Here is a 22,815-nt window from a genome sequence, read left to right as displayed (position 1 = left end):
CATCCAATACGATCTTTCGCCGGCCCATAAAACCCTTTGAAAGAAATAGTAGCTTGCTGAAAAGGATTTTATTTTCTTCCTATCGTGCACATCCTTTGATCCTGAGTTCAGAACATCGCAGTAGTAGAGATTTGTGCCACACGCTTACATATTGAGCTCTGTTTTTGATTTTGTGGTTGTGATTGAACGATCAACTGTTGATAAACTGTGATATGACAATGGGCTGTCAAGAAAACGTTATTTACCAGAATGCATCGTTCTCTCTGTTAAACGTTGGATGGAACTGGTTAATAGTGAGTTTCCTGGTCTCTGAACCAGGACTTATTTTCGTACCGGAGAAATGAATACCTAGCATTCTACTGATATCCTGGATAATTCTGTCTTGGCCACGCTGTGGCGATTTGGTGGAAAAGACTCATTGGGCATTGATAAAGTGTTATGGCACACACTGTAAGGTAAGGCCTGCAGCGACGTAGTTTGAGGAAATGGGAGTAAAGGTTAAACTGTTCCGTAAGAAGTCCTAATCTGGAACCCATAGAGCAACTTTGAGAAGTGTCGAAACGTCATTTGAAAAATGTCATGCCACACAAACACACACACGTCCATTTTCACTCCACAGACTGGACAGTTTTGATGGAAGAATGAATCAAAACACTTATGTCCATGTATCCAACAATTAGTGGAAAATCTGTCCCGAAGAGTGCATCTTGATCGGGGGGGGGCGTCAACAATGTATTGAGGTTCATAAAATACTTGGGTGTCGGAAAAATGTTTGTAACTGAACGCAGATTACAAATTGCTCTTTCGTTATCAACAATGGCCGCTGTTGAATTTAGTTGTATTTCACCCCTAGCATTTCTAATAGGTTTTCTTTCAAGATCGAGAGAGAGAGAGAGAGAGAGAGAGAATGAATAAAACTGGAAGGAGGGAGAAGAAAAGCAGATGTGTCTTGTACTACTCATGTCAATTTGTAGATCTTAATTGAATCCATGAAGGGATTTTTTAAATATGCAACCTAGAGCCAGAATCCCAAATTTGTAGGAGAAAAAAATGCGAGTATTCTTTAAAAGGTATTATTATACAGTATTTTCATGTTTTCAATGTGGTGGAAAGACATCTTGAAAGTACTTTGAGTTAAAGTCTCTCAAATCTTAAAGTGACACTGTGACTAGGCCTAGGGATTAACGCATGATAATGCCAGAATTTTTTTACATTCGAATGCAATAGAAATTCCCTTCCCTTTTCAAATGAACAATCATCATTCCGGCCTCTCATTCTTTAAGAAAGCTTTAACTACTTTTGCATCGCTAGTATAAATCAACACTATTGCAAATATTTTCACAAGATAATTTCACTCTCATCGGCTAAAAATGTAGCCCCCTCAAATCTCACAAGTATCTCTCAATAATGCACTTGGTCTGATTATGCAATCGAGACATATAGCTTAAAGGCAATTTGTGGCAGAGTAAAATGCAACCACTCCCTCTCATAAGGTCTTCAAGGTCAGAAAATCCGTGAGGTGGCAGTTCTGGGTATCGAATTCCACAACACAGCGTTCAGAAGAATGACGCAGGCCGGATAGGAGAGGTTAACCAGAGCCTCAGGCTTTTAAACTAGGACGCTGGCGTCACAGTAGAAACTCTGGCTTGAAACGCGTCTCTTACTGCCTTTCTAGGACCATTACCAGAAATCTTTCAATTTGTGGTAATGCAGGTTTTATTTTCGTTGTTTGCAATAATCAGCGGGGTTCGTATGAGCACTATTAAAAGGCTGACGGGCTCGAGGTCACTAAAAATCTAAATGTGTGCGTGTGTGATGACATTGAATATTATCCCCCCCCCCTCCACAAAAATCCCTCCTCGTATGCAGTTATGATTCAAATTTAAATTATTACGTTTAAAAATTAGTTACATAAATTATAAATATATCTGATCATTTTAATTATTTTTATACGATCTACATTTAATATATAATATCGAAACATTCTGAATTATAACTTTTTGATTGCCTTCAATACGGAATAAAATTTTAATCGAGTGTCTGAATGAAAATATCTCAGCATATTAAAAATATCGCAAATTAAAAATAATATCGCAAATTAAAAATAATATTGCAAATAAAAATAATAGTATCGCATATTAAAATTAATATGCATTTCTCTAATCTGAACCTCTTTCCCTGTGAGAAAGTTGGTATTACTAAAGTGCAGCTATTCCCTATAATTTGCAGGAGGGACAAAATAAATTGGTTTTCGAATTAAATAACCAAAGTAATATTGCATAATATAACCATTCTGAATACAAATTTTATAAGAAAATTATTATAAGAAAATGGTAGTTTAAAATATTAATCTTTTTGTAACCAAAACTATATCTCCCGCTTTCACAACGAACAATTTCTATTTCCCCCAAACTATAGTTCATTTAAACTGAAAATTTTCTTGGTTTCAAATATTGGTTTCTTTCAGCCTTTTCTATAACTATTCTACCAATTTAAAGCATAATTTTAGTCGTTCTGATACACCTCTGAATCAAAAAATTAGAATAATCAAAGAAAATGTGTTGAATGATTTGCAGTTCTAATTTATTGTATAGAAAATAATTATTACCAAATATAAATTAGCATCGTCTAAATCTACGTACTTTGTAGATTATATAACTATGTAAACAAATAAAAATGTAATATAAATTATAAGAAAACTGTTATTTGAAAACATTCACAAAATTAGAATAATTTTTTAACGTGATTCAAAATATTAGAATAATGCGAAAATAAATGCACAGAAATTACAATCAAAGGAAAACAACATGAAAATTAGTACTTTGTTGCATCCCCTTTAGATTTTCGTACTTCATGGGAGCAGAGGCGTAGCTAGGGAGGGAGCGAAGGGAGCGGGCCACCCCGGGCGACACTTTGAACTTTTGCAGTTAATTCTAAAATAAAGTCTCGAGAACTCATTTCCACATATTGTAATACTACTGCGAATTTTCCTCATAATTGCTCTAAGTGTTGCTAGTTGTGAGAGGAGTTTTTCTAAATTAAAATTGATTAAGAATTACCTACATTACTATGAAATAGACTTCGCCAATGTCATCGACGATTTTGCTAACAGAAAAGCAAGAAAAATAACATTTTACTTAAATATATAAAGCGCCAATAGGCTTCATTTCGGCGATATAAACATTATTTAAATTAAGGGGATATTAAATCCCACATTGTTTTAAAACCGAATAAGAAACTCAAAGATTGGAATCGGAGAGTTTCATGCCGAATATAGTGTAATAAACTATAAAAGTATCGGCGACTACTGACCTCCCACCATAATGTAATAACAGCATACATTTCCTAGGAAATGTGTTTTACATTATGGAAAATATCAAGAATAGCGATCAGAACTTTACCACCTTTGCTGCGAGTTGCCCGAGTTTGTACTACGTACTTGGACTACTTGCATTACCTCACGCTAGTAGTCGCCGATACTTTTATAGTTTATTATACTATATTCGGCATGAAACTCTCTGATTCCAATCTTTGAGTTTCTTATTCGGCTTTAAAACAATGTGGGATTTAATATCCCCTTAATTTAAATAACATTTTAGATTGTTGAAATTAAAGTTTTACTTCAAAAATAAACGGAGTGTTTTAATTTATTTCCCTATACGTCGTTTTGACTTTTTTGTAATATTTTTGGTGTGTATTGAGAGGGGCGGCAAAAGCTCTAACTACACCACTGCATTGGAGTGTAAGTTTAATATTTTGTGCTTGTGGTAGGTTAGAACACGCTACAGAAACTTGAAGTATGCATTATCAATAGCTTGCTGACGATCTACCTATGTAGTTACCGCGTTGGCAACGAGGCGCCAGTGGAAACTGAATATACCAGGTGTCCATAATTAAATTTCACATACCTCGCTTCTCTAGTGCAAACGAATAGTCAAAAAGCAATCATATTTACTAGGTGCACTGTGTACCGTGCTTAAAGGATTTATGAAAGAAATAATTTCAGAACACATGAGAAATTTTTGAAGAACTATCCTCCGGATTGGCATGTCATGTCGTTCTGCAATTAAGTCGTTTAAGTTTCACAATCCTTTTCTTCACTTTTTAATAATAATAATAATAATAATAATAATAATAATAATAATAATAATAATAATAATAATAATAATAATAATAATAATAACATATTATTATTATTATTATTATTATTATTATTATTATTATTATTATTATTATTATTATTATTATTATTATTATTAAGAGATATCTCCAGGGAGTCAGAGATTCACCGGGGAGTCGACATACTACACACACACACACCAGCTATCATACTTATTCTTGAATTCATTCACACCGCTTGCACTCACAACATCCAATTGTAATCCATTCCAATCACTGACCACCCTCTGAGAGAAAAATCTAGCCCCCCCCCCGTTCTTAATGGTCTTCATTCTCAGCCTCCAAAGTCCTCTCGTCCTTTCCCCACCGTCGATAAATTGAAAAATCCATCGATTAAAATCCTGTATGACCCTTTCAGAAGTTTGTAACTCTCAATCATATCACCCCTCTTTCTCCTGTTTGCTAGTATCTGCAGTCTACAAATTCTCAATCTGCCTTCATAATCAGTATTCCACAATTCTAATATCATTTTTTAACACTCCCCTTTGTACTTTCTCCAATATATATCAGAATCACAACGGAAACCAGACCTGCGCACAATAGTCCAAGTGAGATCTTATCAAGGCCTTGTAAAGAGGCAAAATAGCATCCTTATCTTTGCATGTGAAAACGTTCGTTTCGGCAATTATTGCGGTTATCTTTTGAGTTGTATTTGCAATCTTTGTCACATGGCCCCTGAACAACAACTTCCTATCTATTAACACTCCAAGATCCCTAGCCTCATCAGTTTCTTCTAGCCTAATCCCACCACTATAATAGACATTGGACATCTAATCACGCCGAAGTGAATGACTTTACAATTAATGACAATTGAACTGACACCTATTTTCCCATGCCCACAATTCCAGCCTATTCAACTCGTTCTGCTAGTACTGCATATCAGCAACATTCCTGATTACACTACCTCTCTTTGCATCATCAGCAAATAGCTGTATGTCGCTTGTCAAATCCTTCCCAATATCATTAATGTACAGATTGAATAACAGTGGACCAAGCACTGATCCTTGTAATACACTACTTGTTACCTTAAATATTGTAGACTCACATCCCCCGTATACCACTTTTTGATATCTGTCAGTCAGCCATCCTCTTATCCATGCTAATATTGTATAACCCAAACCCATTTTCTCCAATTTATGTAACAGTCTACCATGCTGTATTCTGTCAAAAGCCTTAGCAAAATCCAAAAGTATCATGGTGTATCCATTCCCCTTGTCTAGTTCAATGACAACATTGTTGTAGAATATGAGCAAGTAGAATATGTGCTAAAACATGTCCTTCCCTTAGTAAACCCATGTTGTTCATTGCAAAGTAGAGATTCGCTGTCAACTCATTTCTGAATGCGATCCCTAACCGATTTTTCTAAAATCTTCACCACCACTCCTGAGATACTAATTGGTCAATAGTTGGATGCAAAGACCGATTCTCCTTCCATTCCTCCGGAATCTTCCCTATTCTGAGACTCATATTAAACAGCCTGGTCAAAGGAATGGCCAGTTTAGCTGAACATCTTTTAGCACACGTGCTGATATCCCATCAGTCCCTATTGCTGAATTCTTATTCAATTTGTGCAAGAGCTCTAATACCTCGTCCTCATACACCTGCGTTTCTTCATCTAGTGAAGAGGTAACAGCAAGCTCAATGTTGCGTACACCAGGTTGATAGCTTTTAACAAAATGGGCACTTATTAACTGAACAGCCTCTTTTGCATCTGTAACCCTCACACCATCAGGATTTAGAAGAGTTATTCTTTCATATTCATTCTTTCTTTTACTTGCAGCATATCGATAGAATTCTTGTCGGTTGTCTTTAGCACGCAGAGCCAGTTTCTTTTCATACTTAGACTTTGCTTTCCGTACAACAGTTGTGACTATTCTAGCCTGCTGCTTATAACGATCATAACGGATCATCCTTATGCACACGGTATTCCTTCCACATTGTCCTTTTCTTACGAATCTCTTGCTTAATAAGATTACACATCCATTTGACTCCTACTCTATTTATTCTTCGAACCCTCGGGACACATTCTGATATCGCATCATTTAAGTATTTTTTAAATACTTCCCATGCACTGTCGATATTCTTTGTCGATATATAATAAATAAATAAATAATAAATAGCCACTTCAGGCCTCTAGTAAACGAGGGTTGGTCTCACATCTGGCGATGAAATTCATAATTCATCTACCGCCTAAAGATAATCACAAACATCCATGCTCATTGGCGGCATTCAAATTTGCATCCTGCTGGTTGGAAAGCGGATATGCAAAAATACTTGATCACTCACTGAACTTGTGAAACAGAAATAAAAGTTATTCCTGGTATATGTTGCTGTTGATTTGTTTGTAATAGACTTCTTTAATTATTTAATTACTGTACTTGCAATTCACAATTAATATTACCTCGTAACATAACAAGAAGGGATGCAACTAAATGACTAACACACGGGAAAGGAAAATAGTGCATGTTACATATTAGAAAAAGAATTGTTGAATGAATTTGATTATATTAATGATTATATTGTCACACTTTTTTTTTTTTTTAGAAATATAATTACATGGAAATAGTAGAGAAATACATATCGAAGAGATGTTTGAATTCATTTTTGTTTTATTTTAATAGGTGACTATTAGTAACAGCATCCTTCATCAAAAGAGCGTTTTTAGGAAATAATGTTCCCTCGTTTGACACAGTATTGAAGTATATAGTAGCCGTCTGAGACAAACTTAATGTGGAATAAAGTGGTAAGTCGCATAATAATTCATAGAACACTTTATTTATATGCCTATGCTGTAATATAGTAGGTCAGACAGTAAATAAATAAACATTTTTTTTTAATGTTGTAATGGAAATCTCTGCATTGATAGCCATTTTGTTGAGGTAGTCTGATACGCTAGTCCTAGACCAACAAATATCTGAAACACAAATTTATATCGAATTTTAGTGAGCATGGGGAAAAAGTATGTCGAGGTTATAGAAATGATCGCTCTTAGTTATGGAGATGGATGAAGTATTTTTTTCGCTGCACAGAAGATTCCGATTATTACAAAAGCCACACTTCTCTTGTCAATCTCTCTCTCAAGATCGTATCCTTGTAAAGAGGCAAAATGACTCCCTTATCCTTACATATCAAGGTTCGTTTCAGCATTGCAATTATCCTCTGAGTTGTATTTGCAGTCTTCTTAGATTATATGACTCTTTGATTTCCACTTCTTATCTACTAAAACTCCAAGATCACTGGCTGATCGGTTCTTCCTAGCATATTCCCACTAATATAATATGGCATTGGATATTTCATTACCCCAAAGTGCATAATTTTATGTACTAACATTGAACTGACATCCATTTCCACAAGCCCACCATTCCAGCCTGTTCAAATTATTCTGCATGTTCTGTATGTCAGTCGTATTCTAATCACCCTGCCTATCTTTCCATCCACAGCAAACACCTGTCTGCCACCAGCCAAATCATTCCTGGTATCATTAATATAAAAATTGAATAAGAATGGGCTAAGAACTTATCCCTGTGGTACGCCACTGGTCCCATGAAATCTTGCATACTCATAGCCCTCATACCACCTTTTGATATGTTAGTCACCATCCTGTTATCCACACTAATACTTTATAATCCAATTCCATATTCTCTAATTTGTGCAACAGTTTCATGCTATATCCTGTTGAAAATCCAAAATTATCATGGTGTATCCATTCCCTTGTCTAACTCAACGATAACATTGTTATAAAATGTGAACAAGTTGCTGGACACTATTATTATTAGTAATAAAATAAAATACCTGAAGTTAAAATAAAAATAACTGTGAAGATGTTGACATAACCTTTAATAATACGAGTTTAATATTCGCTTGTCATTTTCATTTAAGGTGTGCGCCAAACCTGGCAGAGCTAAAGGATAGCCTATAGGAGGGCAACCTTCCAGCCAGTGTGTCATCCCTTCCCAGGCATCACCACCACAGCCCTGGACGAATCCGGCTGGAAGGGACCCCCTCACCCCCATCATCCCCTCGCAACTGCTCCACCTGGTCCGCCTACGGCTCCCGGGCCTCACCATTCCCTACATCATCCAGGCCCCGGGCCGGGACCCCATTCCATCTCGGGTCCCAACCAAAGTGGTCCTCACCACGGACCTTTACCCGGCTCCATGCCAGCTCAAATGCCTCATCATACATCAGGACCCGGAGTGATGACGCATGGACCTACAATTCCTGGTCACCCTCTTCCCCATACCATGCCAGACGGCCGACCTCTGGATCATGGGTAAGTTAATCTGTATTCATTTTATCATTTGCCATTTGTATAACTGAATATATATATATATTTTTTTTCCTTCTTCCTGTCGACTTTATTCTTCTCCTAAAATAAAACAAGAAGCCAAGAAAGTGTCCTTCTGATAAACTTAATTCTTCCTCATATATTTAACAAATTAGTAATTGACGGAAATGACTTTTAATACGCATCTTTCCAATCTAGGGGGGGGGGAGAAGATTTAAAGTACTAAGTGATTTGTACATTGCAGCACTTCACTATATTAATTATTATTTTGCTAGAAGAAATGATTGGGTTAATTTTTGCTGTCAGAGACTTTTGATACTATGCATTCGTTTGTAAGTGCGTTTTGAAAAGAAAAAATAATCTTTTTAAAACTAAAACTGAATTTTTACTAAAATTTGATAGTTGCTTTTGTTTTAGAGTTCAACATTCGATTTTTAATGACTTAAATAGACGGACCGATTCGAAACGATGCAAAATCACATATTACAAATGACAATAAATAAAACTATCTATAGAATGCCAACAAGTATGGTCAATAGAATCATAAAATGGTACGTTTTAATAACATTCTTTTATAGTGATATGAACTAATAGCCGTAATTGAACATGGTCGGTTTTGGCTATGTATGTAGACGGTTATTAACTGCGTTAGTGATTTTAAATAGAGAATTTTGTAAATTCTATTTATTATTATTTTTTTATTACGTGAAACCTCCAAGTAGTCCAAAGACGCATCGCGGGAGGGCACTCCATTCCACTCTGCCACACACACACACATACATACACATGCCACCGTCTCTCCTACCACTCAATTCTCCCACTACACACAACCACCATCAGTGTGCCAGCTACCACCCATCACCACCAACAACAGTATTTTTATAGCCCTTCCACCAAGAGACATAAGTCCTGGGATGGCAACATCATGAACTCTACGAATGACCCAACTTCATATTTATACCAGGATTACACCTAACTACTACTACTATCAGATGTATTCAGTGTTGGTTTTATGTTCATGGTGCGAAAATCGGACCATCCCAAGACCATAGTCTGAAACATACCAGCTCAAAGCTGAAATAAATAATTAGCGATTAGCGAGTTGATGCGGGGATGGAAAGTGCCACACTAATCGAGAATAGTATTTAATACAAAACAGGGTAATTGGTTCTAAGATTTTCAAAATATCTAATAAATATTTAAAATGCATTTTAAAACTATTTTTCATTATGACTGCAGATGATAATAATAATGTTTTATATGCATACAATTTGTAAAAACATTACGCATTTTATTTAATTTATTTATTTTGGAAAAATAACTTCATTCGATCCATAATTTATTCATTTTAAAGTTCTAAGAGTACAAACCATTTCGTCGAATTATCTTAAAACGAACTCCTTTTTCATCACTTCCACGATTTACCTCTATTTTTATTTTGTCTACAGTTAATAAGGTTATCATCAAGGACAGTAGTAAAATAAAATGCATTACTATATGTACATATTAGGTATATACATAGATATAATAATGGAGATAACAATAGGCAAACAAATATTTACGATGTACAGTCTGAGCCACACTGATTTCCGCGCTTGTGTGTCGTTTGAAAATTTTTATGTACATCTAATACTGTATTCTGTACACTAAATCGAATTTGGAAGCGTATTATCTGAAATATGGCGCACTAAATTGAAAATCGCATTAATCGAAACCACACTAATCGAGTGAATTTTGTGCTGACTAGCCACCACTGCCAATCAGATACACCCTCCACGAAATTCACCACATACTTGTGTATATTTACTCAGCTTACATCTCCTTATTCATTCTCTCCCCTTTTTCTATCAATCACTTCTATAACCGTTGATGAAGGCCATTTCACATATTTTATACCGTAACAGTAAAAAATTAACTTCGTCTATTTGTCCTAACTCTCTTCTTCGCTATATTTTTATTATACCCTCTAGTAGAGTCCAGTTCAGCTGAATGACGCTATCAGGGCTTTTCAACTGAAGGTTGTCAGTCTGATACAGAGGTGGTAGGGTTTTTTCTACCAGAAAACCCGCAGGACAGACAAACCGACCATAAGAACACAGAGTTAACAGACATAATACTCTGCCCCTCCACCCATAGCCTGAGTTACATCAGCCGAAAATCCAAAATAACCTAACCTAACCTAACCTGATAGCTGAATAACAGCTTTGCTGTCCGAGTGGTATTCATAACGTATCGCTCTCCAGCTCAGAAAGCTGAGAGTTCGAATCCTATCCTGGGCGTGGATGTTTCAAGCATTTCCATCACCTTGTGAGATGATGGCTGCTTATTGGAGGCCTGAATTAGCTTGAATAGGCTCTATTTGTTTCTAGGACAGGGTTTTCAGATTATGTAAAATTAAAAAAATAAAATATTTACAAAAAATTATTTGTTTTTAATTTTTTTCGCTCAGTGAGTTATATAATAAAAAAAAACTCCAATAAATCTCCTCTTCGTCTACTATTAGATAAAATTAACAAATTACAATTGACCAACACATCATAATTATCGTGATACAAACCTATACTCGCTTAGCCAATCTGTTCTGAATACATGTGATGTCTCCAGGTAGGCATGTATAGAAAAAAATGTCCATGCATGCCTACCTGGAGATTAGATTTCATTTTCATTTATTTCAAAGGAAAAATGGAATTATTCAATTTATTGTTCTAATTTTCAGATCATACAGTAGGTACAGAAATAAACATTGCTCTTCTATAAGGCAAACTACGTGTGAGCAAGTAAAATAAGTGTAGTCCTGTGCTCACCATTTCTCACGTTTAACTTTAAATTCCTTTGCGGTGGAGGAGAGAGAGATCACAAAATCACACTTCAAGAAAACTCAGTCTTATTTTGTGTTTAGTCTTGTTTCAATGTCATCGACAATTTTGCTAACAGAAAAGCAATAAATACCATTTTAGATTATGTTGAAATTAAAGTTTTACTTCAAAAATAAACATAGTGTTTTAATTTATTTCCCTGTACGTCGTTTTGACTTTTTGTAGTATTTTTTGTGTTTATTGAGAGGGACGACAAACTCAGGGACCGCCCCGGACGGCAAAAGCTCTAGCTACACCACTGACTAACAGTTAGGTAATGCGGGAACCCTGCTCTTAGAGACCAAGTACAGTATAGACTTTTCGATCCATTTCTGGTATTCGGTTAACAAGGTAGGGGTCTCACAATCAGGCGGTAAAAAATCATCTCCTGTCCTAATCATATAACTACAGGTAACCCTTGTTCAACGCGGTTTCGATAAAAACACGGTCTACAAATTGTAGTAACCCTTTATCTTTTTATATATTTTTCACCACGCGAATTAAAAATTAAACATTTTATTTTGATAGTAATGTCCACTTAGAGGGTTTTTGCGATTTGGTTGAAAACGAAATTAGTGGATTAATTGGGGAAATAGATTTAAATGAGGAGAAACTGGTACAATTAATAGATGACCTCGAACCAAAAGGCGGGGAAAGTTCTGTCGAAGATTCTGATTGTGATGAATCCGTTAAAGAATTCAGTTTAAAGAAATTAGCAAAAGGATTGGACTTAGCAAGAAAATTAGGAAGTTATTTTACGGATAATGATCCCTCAATGGAGAGCTCCGGAAAATTCACGAGACAATTAGATATTTGTTTAGCTCCATATTATGAACTTAATAAAAAAAAAAAATGCAACATAGTAGTAGTAGTAAGCAAGGTCTTATTACTGATTTCTTGATAACTAAACCAGCCGAAGTATGCAATGAGAATTACACAAATAATGTCCAAGAGATTTCAAATGATGTCGACTTCCGACCACTCGTAAATAAAGAACACCTACGAAATGTTAGTTTTGAAAATTGTAATGACGATTAAAATATGCACTTTATTTTATTTTGCCTAAAATTTATGCATTATGTACAATGAAGTTTACGTACAATTTGTATTTTTATAAGTTTATGCTATGTATTTTGTTTCATAGTTTATATATTTTCTTAAATTATATGAATTACCTGAATTAAATAAAAATATTTTTTGTTGGATATGTCATTGTTGTTTATATAATTAAAAAAAAAACGATTTCGGAACATATTCTTACTTTTTCTTTGTGATCTGAGTCTCTTTATATAACTCGATTTATATAACGCGGCATTTCTGTGGAACTTAACATCCGCGTTATACGAGGGTTACCTGTACAGTACTACCAAATATTTGTAAAATAACAATAACAACAATCTTATGCAACTTGTGAAGAGATTTTTAGTCAATGTATTTCTGATAATAGTTTAAACGAAAGTAAAATTACTTAATTATAATTTAACTTGTTAAGATAAAATAATCCTGGCCGGTCGTTAGATGTTGTGCAAATATGAAAAAAAAAAAAATTCATGAATGGAAACTTTAAAAGAAATTCTGTTGTTACTCTTAATTATTACATCACTCTCACAGACAGAATAGTTCTTATCGTAACTCTAGTTACTTTTTTTTTCAGACACACCTTCTTAAAGTCCTACCTCAACTTTTGGAATTAATGATTAGCAGAGTTTTTCAAATAAAATCAAAAACACTTATTAATGTAATTTATATTCATACGCTTTTATCGTACACTGATCGACCTGATATTATGTAAGCATGTAAATATATATATAAAAAGTATAAAAAAATGTACACACACACACACACACACGCACACACACATATATATATATATAATGAGTGCCCATCTAAAAGTTTCTTCATCAGTGAAGAGTAGCAGCGAATTTAATGGTGCATACACTAGGTTGATAACTTTTAGATGGGCACTCATTAGTTGAACAACATCTTCTTTATCTATCATCCTCATATCTGCGTTCAGAAGAGGTATTATTATTTCATATTGATTCTTTCTTTCTTTTATATATATATATATATATATATATATATATATATATATATATAAAGAAGACGTTGTTCAACTAATGAGTGCCCATCTAAAAGTTATCAACCTAGTGTATGCACCATTAAATTCGCTGCTACTCTTCACTGATGAAGAAACTCAATCTCGAGTCTTAGAACAGGGAAGATTCCGAAGGAATGGAAAGAATGTATGGCAATCCCATTGTACAAGGGTGAAAGTTCTATCGACTAATCAATATCTCAGGAGTGGTGATGATGAAGATTTTGGAAAAATTGGTTAGGACTCACATTCAGAAATGGGTTGGCAGTGAATCTCTACTTTGCAATGAACAGCATGGGTTTATGAAGGAAAGGTCATGTTTTAGCAACTTGCTCACATTCCGTAATAATGTTACGATTGAACTAGACAGGGGGAATGGATACATCATGATACGTTTGGATTTTGCTAAATCTTTTAACAGAATACAGTATCGAAGACTGTTGCATAAATTGGAGAATATGGACATGGATTATGTGAGTCTGCAAGATTAAATGTAACCAGTGGTGTACCACACGGATCAGTCCTTGATTCACTGTTATTCAATCTGTACATTAATGATATTGGGAAGCATTTAAGAGGCAACATGCAGCTATTTGCTGTTGATGCAAAGATAGGTAAGGTAATCAAGAATGCCGTTGATATGCAGTACCTGCTGAATGATTTGAATAGGCTGGAACTGTGGGCATGGGAAAATGGGTGTCAGTAAATGTAAAGACATGCACTTTTGCGTGATTAGACATACAATATAGTATTATATTGCTGGGATTATGCTAGAAGAAACTGATAATTCTAGGGATCTCGGAATGTTAGTAGGTAGGAAATTGAAGTTCAGGGGCCATGTAGCAAAGATTGCAAATACAACCCCAAAAGATAATTGCAATGCCGAAACGAACTTTCACATGTAAAGATAAGGTCATTTTGCATCTTTACAATGCCTTGATAAGCCCTCACTTGGACTATTGTGCGCAGGTCTGGTCTCCTGGTTTCCGTTATGATTCTGATATAGTAGAAAGAGTGCAAAGGATATTTTTGATATCAGGATTGTGAAATATAGATTATGAAGATCGATTCAGAATATAATAAATTTAGTTTAATCCTTTATCCAAGTGTGTGCAAACAAAGTTTGCGCCTGAAAGTATCTTCAGGACTGGGATAAAATGGTACAAAACCGGGCAACTCCACCTTTGCAAGGAGTTGCCCCGTTTTGTACCATTTGTACCAACACTCTTATCTCAGTATCTCCCATAATGCAAAACACATCTCCTTGCGGATATGTATAATGTTATGCATTAAGGGAAGGGCCACTACCCAGACTAGTTTCGACCTTTATTGAGGTCTTTTTCATCGATTCAGAATTTATAGACTGCAGACACTAGCAAACAGGAGAAAGAGGGGGTGATATGATTGAGTCCTACAAACTTCTAAAAGGGTCATTCAGGATGTCAGTTGATATAATTTTTCATTTCATGGAGTGTAGGGAAAGGACAAGAGGGCATGCTTGGAAGCTGAGAATGAATACAGCTAATAGCGGGGTGAGGACTAGATTTTTCTCTCATAGAGTGGTACGTGATTGGAATGGATTGCCATTGGATGTCGTGTGCGCAAGTAGAGTGAATGAATTCAAGAATAAGTATGATGGCTGGTGCGTGTAGTATGTGGTCTCCCTCGATAAGTCCCTGACTCCCTGGAGTCAGGGACTTATCGAGGGAGACTGTTAATAATAATCCAATAATATACTGTTAATAATAATAATATCATAAAGGCGTATTCATTACATTCTGAAAACACACACAAAAAAAGTTAATTATAGTGTCTAAATTTATTGCGTTTCTATCTTTGTTAAAATATTCAAAATTTATGATAAAAAATACTGATAAACTCTTCCAATATATCCAGCTAACTACTGTATCTCCTAATTATATTCTCTCTTCTTTAGATGCTTCATCACTGTATACAGTGATATGTCCAAAACCCTTGATATCATCGACACTCTGCTTGTAAATGCCAATTACCTTATTGGAACGTACAAAATTATCTCCTACAGATATCCTCTTCCTAAGATTAATAATCTCAGCAAATTACTTTAAATATAATGATCAATTTTAGGAACAAATTTTTGGTCTTTCCATGGGCTATAACATTAGTCAATCTCTACCGATTGACATCGTTTATTAGGTAGATACGTGGACAATGCGCATCGGTAACGTGGATGCCATACAACAGCTAGTCCGTTCATTCAACACCTTTAGTCCCAGATAATAAATTCTCAGTTGTATACGAAGAAAATAAAACCATACGTTTCTTGAATTAACCCTCGTTAGATTTGATCACCATATCAGCACTAAAGTATACCACAAACCAACAAATATTAGAAATTATTTGAATTTTACTTCTTCTCAGTCTTACTGTGTCAAAAAATCTGTCATTTTAACACAATTCATTAACGCCTTGAAATATTCCTCTTCAGACACTGCTTTAGATCAAGAAATTACTCATTATTATTATTATTATTATTATTAGATGCCTCCAAGGAGTCCAAAGACTCATCGAGGGAGGGCACCTGCTCCGCCACTCACTCCACCAAAGGACCCCAACTATACCAGCGCCATCTATCGCCGACCCACCACTAGTATTTCCAAAGAGAAACATCCATGCCCACGGCGGGATTCGAACTCGCAGCCTTTTGGCTGGAGAGCGGATACGCTAACCACTCATATGACTGACATATTCAACTCTCGACAACTGCCCAAGCAACTTATAGACTACGATATTCACTCCGCCCAAAATCACTTGTCTTCTTCCCAAAACCACATAACAATATCACATATAGCTTTAAAATTCCCATACATCCAAAACATCTATAAAGTCATAAAACAAATATTCACATATTCAAATTACAGAATTGTCTTCACTCCATACAACAAACTACAAAATTTGCTCAAACATAGAACCACGATAATTCAGGCCGACATGCTACTATGCCATAATGTGGTTTACAAGTTCAACTGCCAGTCAAGATGCAACACCTGTTATATTGGTTCCATTATTCGTTCAATCAAGTTTCGCTTAATTGAACACTTTCGAGATCGGAATAATTCCATACCTGACTATCTACTTTCCAACAAAAAGAAAAAAAAAACACACAAAAATATACCAGGAACAATCAGTCAAAATCCTACTACTGAAATATCCTTGCATGAATGCAATCTAAACATACTCCTGAAATCGAGAGGTCATCATCATCGATTTCCAGGAAAATGAATCCAAATTACGTTGTTCTGAACTGCTAGCAATAAAGTATTTTTGTGTTTATGGCACACAGTGCGTACCATAAACACAAAAATAAATCTTTAAACATAGTTAAAAGAATGTATTTTAACTATAAGAGGATAAATCAGATAATATTGAAGTATTTAATTTTTTTTTCCCGATTAGTTCCTTTGCTGAACGTGCACTTGATGTACACATGAAATTTTTTTACCTTGACTAATTTTTGCTAATCAAATTTTGGTATTGCTGAATTATCCACATGAATACGGATACTTCGCTGATCCATGTCAAAGAAAGTATACATTGATTATTTATTTTATTTTATTGTAAGTGTTATTTTATTTATGTTATTTTATTAAAGAAGGTGTACAGGGGAAGATTCATTAAAGGCTCACCGCGCAGTATGGCGACAGTGTTTTGCCATAGAAAATGAGTGAACCGCATTCGAATATATCACATGCTCGAAAACAGGTATCACTGACAAAAAACCGGATCATCCACTTGCATAACTTGATGAGAACATTCATAAAAGTCATTTATTCTCCGCAACATGATGAGAGATGGTGGGGAACGTAACACCGTTCTAATTATGAAGAGGAAACAAACTGGGTTCAAATCTCATCTGGGGTTTTATCATCCGGAAATGAGATAGACGATCTCATGCGGCAGTGAGGAGTTTTTCGTCCCAAAAACTCTGTTTTTTTTTTTTTTTTTTTTTTTCATCCTGTAGCTTCATTTCAGCCTCATAGCCTTAGCTGCTTTTCGGCCATAATTCCAAATATCAACAACAGCTTATGAAATCAGGTCATAATTTTTCTAGAGATTAAGAAGTAAAGAAACGGTGCTATAGTGCAAAAATCACGGCCCTCCTGCAAGTATATTGTCGCTTCCCCTTCACCTCTGGATGCATGATTGAGAGTGTTTTATTGTTTTTTGTTATCAAATAATTCAATAAAGTACTTTTTTTTTTCTATTTGTAAAATATCGGTACATTATTCTTACTACATTATACAAATTATTATATTTGAATGGTATGTAATGAAAAATGGGTTCGTATAGTATTATTCTTAACTTTGAGCTAATAAAGGGACACTGTCTTCAATGGTTTTAGAGTTTGGGAAACGCAGAATTAAAGAAAAATCTAAACTCAAAGAAACATAAGACCTTTGATGTAGAAATACAAGGCTGCTTATTTATACATTTCTTGTCATTCATTTATTTCTAAGTTGTAATGTAGATTTTTTCCTTGTGCAGAATTTGAAACATAAGGAATAGAAATACAGTATATTTATTACACCAATGTTTGTGCAGTATTTTTTGCCATATGCGCACCAAATTTTAGAGCCTCCTCAAATTGTGGATCCCTTCTCAACGTCATTACGAAGGTGGATATGGCTTGCTTCCCAACGAAGTTTTTTTTTTTTTTTTTGGTAGATTTGAGTTACTTAAATCCAGAAAAACTGTTTAGAACAATGCATTTGCACGTTCTTTTAATGATGGTAATTTTAATAAGTACAGCATGGATATTCTAATTTATCATAATATATTTTATTACATAAGCAAAGTGGATATTAGATCCAGCATTATTTCCAGCAGTAATTTTGCATCTGAAGAACTGATTTTGCAGCCTTTTGGCTCTTTATTTTAGTAATTAATATATTTTATGATTCCACAACGAATAATGTCAGATTTATCTGGTCTTTGGACCTTTCTCCACCTTCCTTCCTCTGTCACTTAGTGTTAGGTCTTCGAATTCCCCTCAAACTCATGTTCTATCACAATTTCTTCCTTTCTTTGTTTTTTAAAAAAATACAAAATTTTGCTCTTAAAATTTTCATACGATTTTTTTTGTATAGTTCATTGACTCCGGCCTACAAATCGAAACTTTTGGAATGCGGTTTGCATTGGAACATACAATACCTGAGTTCGCTGCACTGATATCAAAAATGATATTATTATTATTATTATTATTGTACGGATATCTCCATGGAGTCAGAAGACTCATCGCGGGAGACCCATACTATCCACACAATATCCATCATACCTCTTCTTGAACTCATTTACAGACGAAGCACTCACAACTGAGTCAGGCAACATATTCCATTCATTCACTACCCTCCAAGCGAAAAATCTAGTCCTCACACCCTTGTTAAACACACGTTTACTTAATTTACAGGTATGCCTTCTTGTTCTTCCACCACTATCCCACTGCTGAAATATTTTCCCTGCATCAATCTTATAGAAACCTTTTAGTAATTTAAATGTTTCTATCATTTCCCCCCTTCTCCGCCTATCAACCAATCTCTGTAATCCACAAACTCGCACTCTTTAAATTTAGGGAACATTCCTTACAATTCCAACTCACCAAGTTAGTCACTGGCATCTGAATCTTTTCTACCACTTCCTCATCTCCAAGGAATCCAGGCTACCACACCTGACCACAGTAATCCAGCTCAAGTCTTATAACGAGGAATAATAACTTCTTTATCTCTGCATGTTAGTATGTTCTTCAATAACCAAGTAATCCTATGAGCTGTCTTGGATACCTTAGCAATATGCTCTCTGAACTTCAACTCTCTAAGTCCCTAGCCTCATCAGTTTCTTGGAGTACAGCTGGTAATACTTTAATCCCGAAATGCATAACTTTAGACTTTTCCACAAACTTTTGAACTAACATCCATTACCTTTTGTCCATTTTGCCATCTTATTAAAATCATCCTGCAAGCTCTCTACATCAGCTTGGATGATTATTGCGCTACCCAACTATGCATCATCAGCAAACGACTGAATATCTCTCCCTTCAAGTCATTTCCTATATCATTCATCTACTACAAATTAAACAATAATGGTCTAAGCACAGAGCCTTGAGGTACACCATTGGTCACCTGCTTCATCCTGGACTGCTCCTCCATACACTACTTTTTTGGTATCTGTCTATGAGCTATTCTCTTATTCATATCACCAGTTTAATATCCATCCCTCTTTTGTTCTAATTTGCGTAACAGTACTCTATGGGATATATTTTCAAAAGCCTTAGCAAAATCCAGAAGTATCACTGTGTAGCCATTCTCTTTATCCATCTCAACTGTCACTCTATTATAAAAAGTTAATAAATTACTAAGGCAGGACCGACCTTTAACAAAACCATGTTGTCCCCCATAGAGTATCATATTCTTATCCACCCACTCTTGAATTCTGTCCTTAACCAACTTTTCCAGTACTTTTACCACAACTCCCGAGATGGTGAATGGTCTGTGAAGAGCTTCCTTCATATATAGGAACTATTTTACCTTCCTTCTCTCCCTAGGGACCATGCCAGACCTCAAACTTAAGTTAAATAGCCAAGTAAGTGACGTTGACAATTCCTTTGCACATTCACGTAATACCCGAGTAATATCACGTAATATCTTTTGTGTGTGTGTGTGTGTGTGTGTGTGTGTGAGGAGTTTACATAAGGATTTTTCACCGAGAGAAAGATATAACAGGGGGTTTCTTTATTTTCTCAAATTTATCTATTTTAACTTAATACCCAAATAAATGCAATTTTTTAAACACTAGCAGCAATCCGTCATCATACGGACTTTCCAGCTCCCTGATGGTTGGTTGGGTAAGCTGTTTTGAATTATGTCCCAAGAAACTACGGCTATAAGGTATACATTTCATGAAGAAATGTATACCTTATAGCCGTAGTATGCATGAAGAATAGATTTTATGGCTAGTTAACCTGTTTTGCTGGAGGAAAAACTCTTCCAAAATTTGTATGATACCATTTAACTGATCCTCAGTTAAAAAACGTTTATAAAGGTTTTTTTTGGCATCCTGGAGGGAATTCGAACCCAGGTCTTTCCAGCCAGCCACCAGGACATCAACATGAAATGAGCTACGGAGAACATTCTTAGGGAAATACTCTAAATAAAAGTACAAGAAATAAAAAGCTTCAAGGTTGTATTACAACCAAATTTTTCAAACATTTTGAACATATTTTCAACTACGCTTTTGAAATTAGGATCTGCGTTCTTTTCAAGTAATTTTATTAAAAATTTTTTAGAACCGACGGTTGGTTGAGCTGATAACGTTTCCGCTCTCCGACCAACAGGCTATGAGGTTGAATTGAGTGGATGTGATGTTTGGAAATGCTTTTAGTTGGTTGATGAATTTCATCACCAGGTGTTAGTCCGTTCCCGCCTTATTGGATCTGAAATGGCTTAAAAAAGTTCCATGTTTTGTCTGCAGAGCAGGAATTTCCTTATTTTCTAACCTTTCGTCCATGGTATTAACACTAATGTATTATACGTTTACAGCTTTTCGTAGGTGGAATTCATAATAAAAAAAATCTATGCTTCTGTTTCATTTGTGTCCATGATCTGTTGTTCCTTCAAACCGTCTGTAGTTTCATTTTGTTATGTCTGGTCCCATAGAAATACCTTCTTTGAGCTTGGAATCTGAAGGATTTGAACATTTGTTGCGAAGATAATTAAAAGATGCATCATTCTTTGATCAGTGCGTTAACAAATGATGTCATCAGTTTGTCTCGATGGTTAGATAAAAAAAGAAGTAATTGCTTGTTATTTGAATCCATTTTTTCAGTTTTCGACATGTGGGAAAAACTTTATATCCCCGACAATTTATTTTTATTTCCAAATTATTCGATAGTATGTATTCTTGACGAACTGTGTAACACAGGATGCCATAAATTAACTTTCCCTCTTTGGAGGTATCTGTAGCTAAAACTAATACACGGAATAAGACCACATTTTATATTGAGACTTTCGAAGGCATGGGGAGATGAATTCCGAGAAAAAAAAAATTAGTACCACAAGTCGCCGCTAGGGGAAATTTTGGCGCTGGCGGAGCCCAAAGCAGTCATATATTTGCAGTAAACGCAGGTAAAAAGGGTTATGCAAATTTTACTGTGCGCTTGACAGCAGCGCCACCAATTCCACTTAAAAAGGGATTGGGAACGTTCAGGCAACTATTCGAATGACAGACGAATTGTGCTCAATATGCATCCTACCTTACCTCAGCGTGCTTTACTTGTCAAGTTGTTTTACCTTAAACAGTGCAATGCCGTAGCGGCCCTTCGGGAATTTAGAAGGCTTCATAACCTGCGTACAGGTCCTATGTCAGCTGTAGCACTGAGAGCTATGATTAAGAAGTTTGAAGAAACTGGATCACTAGGAGTTAGACCTGGCAGAGGACGGAAAGCAGTGCAAGAAGAGATAGTAACAGACGTTGCTACTGCGGTGTTCGACGACACAGGGACCAGTACTGGTCCAAGCGCTCGTGCCATAGCTCGCAAACTTGATATGGCTTATGGTACAGTCTGGGAAAATCTTAGGGAAAATGCTTCACTTCTATCCGTATAAGTTCAGTCGTGTGAAAGCACTAACTACCGCAGATTATGATAAGCGCATGACCTTCGCGCTAACGTTTCTTGCCCGAAATGGAGGTCGACAATGACTGACCTTGGAGAATATTCTGGGTGATGAGGCTCATATTTATCTGAATGGGTCGGTCAACACTCACAACTGCAGAATTTGGGCATCTGAACATCCCTAAGCGATCCAGCAAGTACCACTGCATTCTCCAAAAGTAACCGTGTGGTGTGGCTTCACAGCCGATTTCATAATAGGACCGTACTTTTTTGAGCCTATTGCCCCTAGGTCCTGTAACCTGCTCCATTACTGGAGAGATTTATCGACGAATGCTGGAAAATTTTGTCATTCCTGCATTGCAGCAAAGACAATGTTTGGACTCCATAATTTTTATGCAGAATAGAGCATGGCCACAAATTGAATCAGTACAGCGCCTTTTACGCCAGCATTTCAGTAATGACAGGGTTATCAGTCAGTTCTTTCCGACGGCATGGCCGCTTCGATCCCCGGACATCACTCCATGTGACTTTTGGTTGTGTGTGTGGGGGGGGGTATTTGAAATCCGTTGTGTATGTTGGTAGCGTTCCCAACTTGCATGTCTTGAAAGAGAACATAAAACCGGTTGTTATGACCATACAATCTGATTCCTTATGCTCAGCTGTAGAGCATCGCACACCGGATGCAATTTGTTGTACACAAGAAAGGTCAGCACATAAAATCGTGTATGTGGTCCAGGGGACCCTGATTCTG

General features: G+C 35.8%; 1 protein-coding gene across 5 annotated transcripts in view; it reads left to right on the top strand.

Annotated features, from left to right (window-relative positions):
* LOC150107285 (LIM domain-binding protein 2-like) overlaps positions 1 to 22,815 on the top strand; it is a 412,695-nt gene that overhangs the window by 181,206 nt on the left and 208,674 nt on the right. For all 5 annotated transcript variants that reach the window (XM_090391781.1, XM_090391780.1, XM_090391779.1 and 2 more), the window contains exons 3-4: positions 6,801 to 6,922; positions 8,059 to 8,452. In XM_090391781.1, coding sequence (XP_090247907.1) covers positions 8,337 to 8,452 — 116 coding nt within the window. In that variant the 5' untranslated portion in view covers positions 6,801 to 6,922; positions 8,059 to 8,336. The remainder of the gene's footprint in view (positions 1 to 6,800; positions 6,923 to 8,058; positions 8,453 to 22,815) is intronic.

This window comes from Typopeltis vanoorti, chromosome 4 (assembly GCF_054136105.1).
Source record: "Typopeltis vanoorti isolate ZY-2024b chromosome 4, IOZ_Tvanoo_1.0, whole genome shotgun sequence".
Taxonomy (NCBI): domain Eukaryota; kingdom Metazoa; phylum Arthropoda; class Arachnida; order Uropygi; family Thelyphonidae; genus Typopeltis; species Typopeltis vanoorti.
Note: the sequence above shows the minus strand (reverse complement) of the source record. Positions and strands in the feature narration are given on the sequence as shown.